The sequence below is a fragment of the Lagenorhynchus albirostris genome, chromosome 10, assembly GCF_949774975.1.
Source record: "Lagenorhynchus albirostris chromosome 10, mLagAlb1.1, whole genome shotgun sequence".
NCBI lineage: Eukaryota > Metazoa > Chordata > Mammalia > Artiodactyla > Delphinidae > Lagenorhynchus > Lagenorhynchus albirostris.
The window spans coordinates 56,456,712-56,465,637 of record NC_083104.1 but is presented as its reverse complement, the minus strand read 5'-3'; the positions used below and the strand labels follow the sequence as shown (position 1 = coordinate 56,465,637).

At 45.3% G+C, this 8,926-nt stretch overlaps 1 protein-coding gene across 1 annotated transcript; it reads right to left on the bottom strand.

The window, feature by feature from the left end:
* Positions 1 to 7,149: 7,149 nt before the first annotated feature.
* On the bottom strand, positions 7,150 to 8,638 carry LOC132528080 (keratin, type II cytoskeletal 8-like). Its single transcript, XM_060164095.1, is given in 2 exon segments — positions 7,150 to 8,433; positions 8,435 to 8,638. Coding segments are annotated over 2 exon segments (1,473 nt in total). The 5' UTR covers positions 8,624 to 8,638.
* Between the last annotated feature and the right edge of the window lie 288 nt (positions 8,639 to 8,926).

The following is an 8,926-nucleotide window of genomic DNA, read 5'->3' as shown; positions in this document are numbered from 1 at the left end:
GAGGTAAAATAAAAGACTGCATCACTGTTCAGAGCACTGCAGAAAACAATGGTGGTTTATTCCACCCTTGGGGCTCATCCTTGGGGCTGAATTCATCCCTTTTTCATCCCTTGGTTTTAGTTGCATTCCCACATTAGACAAAATAAGTCCTAAAACACATTAGTTCTTTTAACCCAGTGGTTCCCAAAGTCTGGTCAGACCAGAAGCATCAGCATCACTTGGGAGTTTATTAGAAACGTAATTCTCACACCCCAATGTTCATAGCAGCACTATTCACAATAGTCAAGACATGGAAGCTACCTAATATCCATTGACAGATAAATGGATAAAGAAGATGTGGTACATATATATACAATGTAATATTACTCAACCTTAAAAAAAGAACAAAACAGGGCTTCCCTGGTGGTGCAGTGGTTAAGAATCCACCTGCCAATGCAGGGGACATGGGTTCGATCCCTGGTCTGGGAAGATCCCACATGCTGTGGAGAAACTAAGCCCGTGAGCCACAGCTACTGAAGCCCATGCGCCTACAGCCCATACTCTGCAACAAGAGACGCCATCGCAATAAGAAGGCTGCACACCGCAATGAAGAGTAGTCCCTGCTCACTGCAACTAGAGAAAGCCTATGCGCAGCAACGAAGACCCAAAAGTAAATAAATTAATTAATTTTTTAAAAAAAGAACAAAATAATGCCATTTGTAGCAACATGGATGGACATAGAGATGATCATACTAAGTGAAGTAAGTCAGAGAAAGACAAATATCATATGATGTCACATGTGGAATCAAAAAAATGATAAAAATTGACTTATTTACAAAACAGAAATAGACTCTCACACATAGAAAACAAACTTATGGTTACCAAAGGGAAACATAGGGGGAAGTGATAAATTAAGAGATTGGGATTGATATATACACACTACTATATATAAAATAGATAACCAACAAGGACCTACTGTAGAGCACAGGGAACTCTACTCAGTATCCTGTAATAACCTATAAGGGAAAAGAATCTGAAAAAGAATGGGTATATGTATATGTATAACTGAATCACCTTGCTGTACACCTGAAACTAACACAACATTGTAAATCAACTATTCTCCAATAAAAATTTTAAAAAGAAAGAAAGGAAGAAAGGAAAGAAGAAAAGAAGGAAAGAAGGAAAGAAAAGAAGAAATGCAATTCTCAGTTCCTGCCCAAGACCTCCTGAAGTTTAACTGTGAGGTGGGCCTGGCAGTCTGTGCTTTTGCAGCCCTCCAGGTGATGCTGATGGAGGCTAAATTGGAGAACCACTGTCCTGTATTAAGGAAATTCTCTAAAACCTCTCTTCTTTTGTTGCCAATGAGATACATGAGTCAGGATTTTTTCCAGAAGTGTTTCTTTCAATCAGATGCCAGCAAATGTGGTTTTTTAAAAAATGAAATCTCAACTCTGCTTAGTAATGATCATGACTAATGGGGTCCAAAGGTAAAGCATCCAAGGGTAATGTACTTGGACTTGCAGGAACACTCCAGAGTTTTGCAATACTAGGGATATTAGAAAAATATAATTGCTTACTCATAATAAGTCCTATTTCTTGCCTCCAGTTGGGCAAGGCATCTTACAGGTGACTTTCTGGTATTTAGGCCCTTCTGGCACAGAAAAAAATATAGAAAAAAAAAATGGAAGAAATGGACAACTTAGGAAACTTTTTGATAACATTCAAGAGAAAAATGAGCTTAAACTATGAAGCAGAGAAAAGAGTGAAATGAATGTTTGCTTTATTTAAATTAACTCTCCTTCTGGAATGTTCACTGGGAAAAATAATCATAGTTCATTTCACCAATTTTTTATCCATTTTTGACCTTTTGGCCCATTTTCTGACTCATGACAAAAAGAATTTGGGAAGGAGGGAAACTGAGTTTTTCAGGTTATTTCTGGGACATTTTAGAAGATCTCTACTACCACTGTTACTTAACATTTATCAAATACAAAAATAGTTTTTGTGTATTTTCTTACTTAATCCTGACATCATCCCTATGATACATTATTATTCCCATTTTACAGATGAAGAAACTGAGGCACTGAGAAGTTAAACGACTTGTCTGAGGTCAAAAATAATAAGGGGGATTCAAACCCAGGCAGTCTGATTCTGTTGCTGCTAACTATTAAACCACAAGATAATGATTATTAACAGGCCATTTTTGAAATAAGCAGGAAAACTTAGAACACCACTTCTATAAAATACTAGGATAGACTTGAAGTTTTTAAAAAAAAATTAATTAAAAAACTTTTAGAGTAATTTTAGGTACAGAAAATTTGAGGAAATAATACAGAAAATCCAAGTATATCCTCACCCACCTTCTTCTAGTGTTAACATCTTACATAACCACTATACATTTATCAAAAAAAGAAAGTAAATTGGTACAACACTATTAACTCAGCTACAAACTTTTTTCCAATTTTACCAGTTTTTACACTATTTACTCTTTTTCTAGTCCAAGATCCAATTCAGGATTCCCTGTTGCATTTAGTTGTCCTGTCTCCTTAAGTCTCCTCAATTCATGAGTTTCTCAACATTTCCTTGATTTTCATAACTGACAGTTTTGAAGAGGACTAGTCAGGTGTTTTGTAGAATGTCCCACAATATGGGTTTGTCTGATGCATTAATTCATCATGAGACAGGGGAACTGAGTTTTGGGGAAAAAAACAGAGAAGTAAAGTACCCTTTGTATTAGGGAGGGTGTGACGTCAACACCACCTGTCACTGGTGATATTAACCTTGATCACATGGTTAAGGTAGTGTGTGCTAGGTTTTCTCTCTGCTGTGTTACTATTGATGCTGAAACTGGCCTCTGTACCCCAACACTGAATTAAATCTTAGAGACAGAGTTCTGGGTGAAGGTGAAAAGAATAGCTTTATTGCTTTGCCAGGCAAAGGGGGCCACAGTGGGCTAATGCCCTCCAAACTCTGTGTCCCAACCTGGAGGGACTAGTGAAGAGTTTTATAGTAACGGTTCAAAGAAAGTGTGATCAGCTCACAGACATTCTTCTGATTGGCTGGTGGTGAGGTAATCGGGAGTCAGCATCATCAACCTTCTGTTTCCAGCTGGTCTGGGGTCTACGTGCTTGTGGGCAGCATACAGTTAACTTCTCCCACCTGATGGGGGTTTCAGTATCTGCAAAATAGCTCAAAGATATTGTTATGTGTATCCCTTGAGGGGGGACCCGCACCCTGCCCCAAGGCTGCACTATTGTTTCTCAGCCACTCCTCCCTAGTCTCTGTATCCTCTCCCTTCCCTCATTAGCAACTGTTTGAATCTGTCCATTGGAACTCAGGGAAGGTCATGGAGGCCAAATGAAGCCTATTTCCTGTAATCAAGAAATAGGGGACACAGAAAGGCTTTTGTGCTCAGGAGGCCCACAGGGTCTTGCTGGGTTTTACTATCTTCTCCTTTGTATGCTTTATTCACGGGATTCACAAATCCAGCCTGCACTCAAGGGAAGAGGATTAAGTTCCACTTTCTGGAATGGAGAGTCTACATTTATTAACTGAAATTCTTCTGCATAGAAGATCTGTCCCTTCTCTCCCATTTACTTACTTATTCAATCATTTACTTATATTAGTATGTACTCAGGGATGTTTCATTTATTCCTTGGGTCATCATGCAATATTACTGTTACTTTCTTGGTCAGATTGTCCAGTTTGGCCATTGGGAGCTGTTGAAGTTTGGCACCTATGTCCTTTTGACATGCTCAATACGTGTTTTGGGGGGAACTTCTTAATTTCTGGAACTATAAAATGCTCCAAGCTCATTTTCCCTGTCCCAGCCCTTTCTCTGAGCAGCCCAGGTTCTCTTTACTGGAGAAGGGTCTTTAGAAACTGAGGTCTAGATGCTGGTGGTAGTCACTGCTGCTGGGCATCATTTCATCTAGGCCCTGTCAGCATGTAACAGGGAAGAGCCAAATCTGACTACATGTTGGATTTGTTTCTTTTACTTTAACCTTTGCTTCCTGTTGCTTTTGTTCACTAAAAGGATACTGTCTATACATAATGGCCTGCCTTGGGGAACCCTTCGCCTCTGCCTGAATGTTAAACCAAAGTGCCTTTGTTCAGGGAAACATCCTGACCCTGCCCACCTGTGGATGGCTGCAAGAAAGAAGAAATTAACACATCCCTTCCCTGAGGCGGGCCATTCCAGGGTACATATATAAGATCGTTTTTTTGGAGACTTTTGTCTGCCATCTTTTTGGTCTGCCATCTTCTTGGTCTGCCAGCTTTCTGAATAAAGTCATATTCCTTGCCTCAACACCTAGTCTCCATTTTATTGGCCTGTCATGCGGCGAGCAGAGTGAGCTTGGATTCAGTAACAGAATAAGGTGTTATGTAGAGTTCTTTCTGTCTTCAGTCTAACACTACCCAAAGTACCATTTTCAGAAGTTATTTAGGTCAGCTTCATCCCCCCTCCCCCTTCAGTGAGTTTACATCACACATCTGTAATACAGCTAAATTCATTTGTCATAGTCAACATTCCATTCTGGGATAGATTTTTACAGTCCATTTATGCAAGGCTTTACTGAATATCAGGACTGTTAGAAACTATATAATGCTTTAAAGTTTACGGTATATTTTAGTGTATATGTGCTATATATCATTATTCAAATTATAGGCATTTTCTGGAGGAAAGTATCCATAAAAAAAAAAAAAAAAAAAAAGTAAAATGAAATAAATAAAATGTCATCAGGAAGCTTATAGTCTGGAAATTTCCATAGTCAAAATTTTAGGATACTTTCTCCCAGAATGTTCTAGATGATGAACAAAAATGACATTACAAATTCACATTTTTGAACGTGCTTGTTTTTTTACCTTTACTATATCATTAACTTAAGAGAGTACTTTTATATTTAAAAACACAAATTAGAAAAAAAAAAAACACCTTTCTTTCCCTTTCCCCAGAAATTTCAGATTAGTAATTCGAGATGCAGGCAAATACTAATACATCCCTACAAATAAGCAACTGGGACTTCTCCCCTCAAACTGAAATGATTAATACACTGTGTGCAAACATTAATTGTTGGTGTGAATTAAGAACTGAATCCTTGATTTAAAGATGCTATGCACACAGTGCAATCAAGAAAAGCATTTAACCAGATTTGTTCATGAATCCCATTGTGTGCCATTGAATAGCTAATTTATAATTGCATTAGTCTATAAAATAATCTATTAATAAAATTGGGAGTAACTTGGACAGAGATTCATTATCTCAGTCAACTGTAGACGCCCACTGAAAGGCATTTTGCCTGCAGATGAGGGGGCATGGTTTCCAGCGCTGGGGAGTGCCAGGAACCCAACAAGTTTATTAATGTTAGTGGAAAATGTGAATGCATGTTTAATCTTCTTTGGTGTTAATTAGTGTTGTCTTTGGTTTATAATTTACTGAATTTGTTCTATAATTTACTGAATCAAAAAATCAATTGCTCATTGGTTTTTTAAAGGTAATTGCACTTTCTGCTAGCAGTGCTTGGCATTTGTGGAGAGAAACCTGGGCCCCTGAGCCATCATTGCTTTTCAGAACCCTTGCTTTCCCACTGCTGTTTGGACTCATTAAAGGTCAAGGTAGAAATACCCAAAGAAGCCATCCAGGGACTACTGTCAAGATTAGATTCAGAGATATCTAGAAAATCCATAACTATATGGAAGGGGAGTAAAAAGCCTGAAGTGAAGTATTCATTCCTTCATTCAGTCACATTCCTTCATTCAGTCAGTCATTCAGTCAACCAATAAAGCCATCATTGATTCAGCGCTGACCACACACCAGTCACCAGGCAAATATGGAAGTTAAACATCTGGGGTGTCCAACAACTGTGCACCACTTCCAGCTGTAGGGAGGATTAGGAAGAGGTGGTGGGGAGGGGGAGAAGGAGGAGGAGGGGAGGAGGAGGAGGCGGAGGGGGAGGGGGAAGGAGGAGAGGGGAGAGAGGGGGAGGGGAGGGGGAGGAGGAGGGGAAGGAGAGGGGGAGAAGAGGAGAATAAGGAGAGGAGAGGGAGGAGGAGGGGGAGGAGAGGGAGAGGAGAAGGAGGGGTCCCTGTGCCATCACAGGCAGTACACCCCTGAGGGGTCAGAGAAGCAGATGCTGGGAGCCCAGTGCAGGTAGACACAGCTGGGAGGAGGGCTAGATGGGCTCCGCTGACCAAGTGTCCTCCATCTCTCCAGGAGCCGGCCCCAAGCCCCAGCAGTTTGCCTCTCCTCTCCCCCCAGCCCCTGAGCTCCAGGCACGAAGGCCAAGGGTCAGCTGACCAGAAGGGGGTCATCTGCTTGGACCTGTTGGGGAAACGTCACTGCTGAAATTGGAGTTGTTCAACAGCTGCAAAACCAGTGCTCTCAGCGCCTCCCAGGAGAGGATCAGAACGTTGGTGCGTGGACCAAACACGAGATGGACAGCAGGAGTTCAGACTGGTGGTGGTGGAGGGAGGGGCATGTGCCTGGCTCTCCAGCCTGGCCTTCAGACCTGGGGAGGGGGCTCCTGCTCCCCTTTCAGCCTGGAGGGTCCTCAGCCCCACCCAGCAGAGACTGAGAGCCAGTCCTGGGAGAACCAGTCCTCCCACATGGTCTGCAGCACTCCGTCTACAGCCTCTGCTCTGCCGACCCATTCTCCCCAACAGAGCCTTGAAGAAAGGGTGCTTGTTCTTTAACCTTGTGCTGAGGAGGAGAGCCGGAAAGACATGTTTGCCTTCACAAGCAGCCTGGATACCCAAGGTTCCAGCTACAAGTGTGAGGTGGTGCCACCCGGCCAGTACTCCAGCTGCACAACTGGGTGGCCAAGCTGTTGCCTCCTCCACTGCGGGAGCCCACCCAGGCTGAGGCCGCCATCGGAACCAGCCCTGTACATCTCAAACTTCTTTTGTGTGTGTGTGTGTGTGTGTGTGTGTGTGTGTGTGTGTGTGTGTGTGTGTTGGCAGAGCCAGCTGAAGCTTTATTCTGAAAAAGACACTTGGATTGGCTTTTAGTTGGGGTCGTGGGCAAGAGAGGGAGCCCCAGGCAGTTGACTCCCCCAGGGGTGGGCTAAGGATGGGACTGAGCCTCAGGTCTTTGGTTCCAACACTCCCCTGCACAACTCCTTCTTGCAGGAGCAAGTGAGCGGGGAGGCTGGGAGGGATCGCAGGAGCCTTTCACTTAGGCAGGATGTCAGAGGACTCGAACACCAGCTTCCCATCATGGGTCTCAATCTTCTTGACAACCACAGCCTTGGAACTGGTATGGCTGAAGGAGCCAGAGCCCCCTCCAGAACCCAAGCTGGACTGGTAGGAGCTCAGGCCATAGTTGAAGCCAGGAGTCCCATAGGCTGAGGTCAGCCCACCTGAGTACCCGCTGGTGGTCTTGGTGTGGATGCTCATGTTCTGCATCCCAGACTCCAGCCGGCTCTCCTCGCCCTCCAGCAGCTTGCGGTAGGTGGCGATCTCCACGTCCAGGGCCAGCTTGACGTTCATCAGCTCCTGGTATTTGCGCAGCTGCCGCGCCACGTCCTGCTTGGCGGTTCTCAGAGCAGCCTCCAGCTCGGCCAGCTTGGCCTGAGCATCCTTGATGGCCAGCTCCCCACGCTGCTCGGCATCAGCAATGGCGGCCTCCAGGGAAGCCCTCTGGCCTTTGAGGTCCTCGATCTCAGCCTGGAGTCAGTTGATGTTCTGGTTCATCTCGGAAATCTCCGTCTTCGTGCGATGGAGGTCATCCCCGTGCTTCCCAGCCAAGGTCTGCAGCTCCTCGTACTTGATCTGGTACATGGTCTCAGCCTCAGCTCGGCTGCGGTTGGCGATCTCCTCATACTGGGCCTTGACCTCGGCGATGATGCCATCCAGGTCCAGAGAGCGGCTGTTGTCCATGGACAGGACCACGGAGGTATCAAAAATCTGCAACTGCATCTCACGGATCTCCTCTTCATACAGTTGCCTGTAGAAGTTGATCTCGTCAGTCAGCCCTTCCAGGCGGGACTCCAGCTCTACCTTGTTCATGTAAGCTTCATCCACATCCTTCTTGATGATGACAAATTCATTCTCCATGTCTGTGTGCTTTTGGATCTCTTCCTCATACTTGGTCTTGAAGTCCTCCACCAGCCCCTGCATGTTGCCAAGCTCCACTTCCAGCTTCAGCTTCTCCTGGGCCAGGGTTTTCAGCTGCTGCCGGAGGTTGTTGATGTAGCTCTCAAACATGTTGTCTATGTTGCTCCGGGCTGTCTTCTGCTGCTGCAGGAGGTTCCATTTGGTCTCCAAAATCTTGTTCTGCTGCTCCAGGTGCCGTACCTTGTTGATGAAGGAGGCGAACTTGTTGTTCAGGGTCTTGATCTGCTCCTTCTCCTGGGTGCGCACGACCTGGATGTTGGGGTCCACTTCCAGCTTGAGGGGGCTCAGCAGGCTCTGGTTCACCATGACAGGTGTGATGCCCCCCAGACCCGGGGCGGGCCCCACTGTAACCTGCAGCCAGACTCATGCTGCTGCCCAGGCCACCCCGGAAGCTGCTGCTGCTGCCCACCCAGGAGAAGGCCGAGGAGCTGATGCGGGCGCCCGGCCCACTGGTGTACGAGTGGCTGCTGAAGGACCAGGGGCCAGAGGTGGACACCTTGTAGGACTTCCGGGTCACCCTGATGGACATGGTGGGGGCTGGAGAGGAGGCAAGGAGGCCGAAGCACACAGACTCAAGGAGTTGTGAAGCTGCTCCTAGGTCCATCTCAAACTTCTTGTACAGTGGAACCCTTGGCCTAGAGTGCTGGTTCTCAAGCTGAGCTCTGTGGGACTCCTGGAAGGGGTCCAGGAGGTACCCAGGGCATGGAGGACCCTGGAAGGAAACCCAAGATTCCAGGAAGAATCCAGGGGACTCTGGAAACATATTCCTCTTGTTTTCCAGCCCACGACTCACTCCTAGTTTGTCAATTGTAATTTTTTTGTTCCCCTGTGT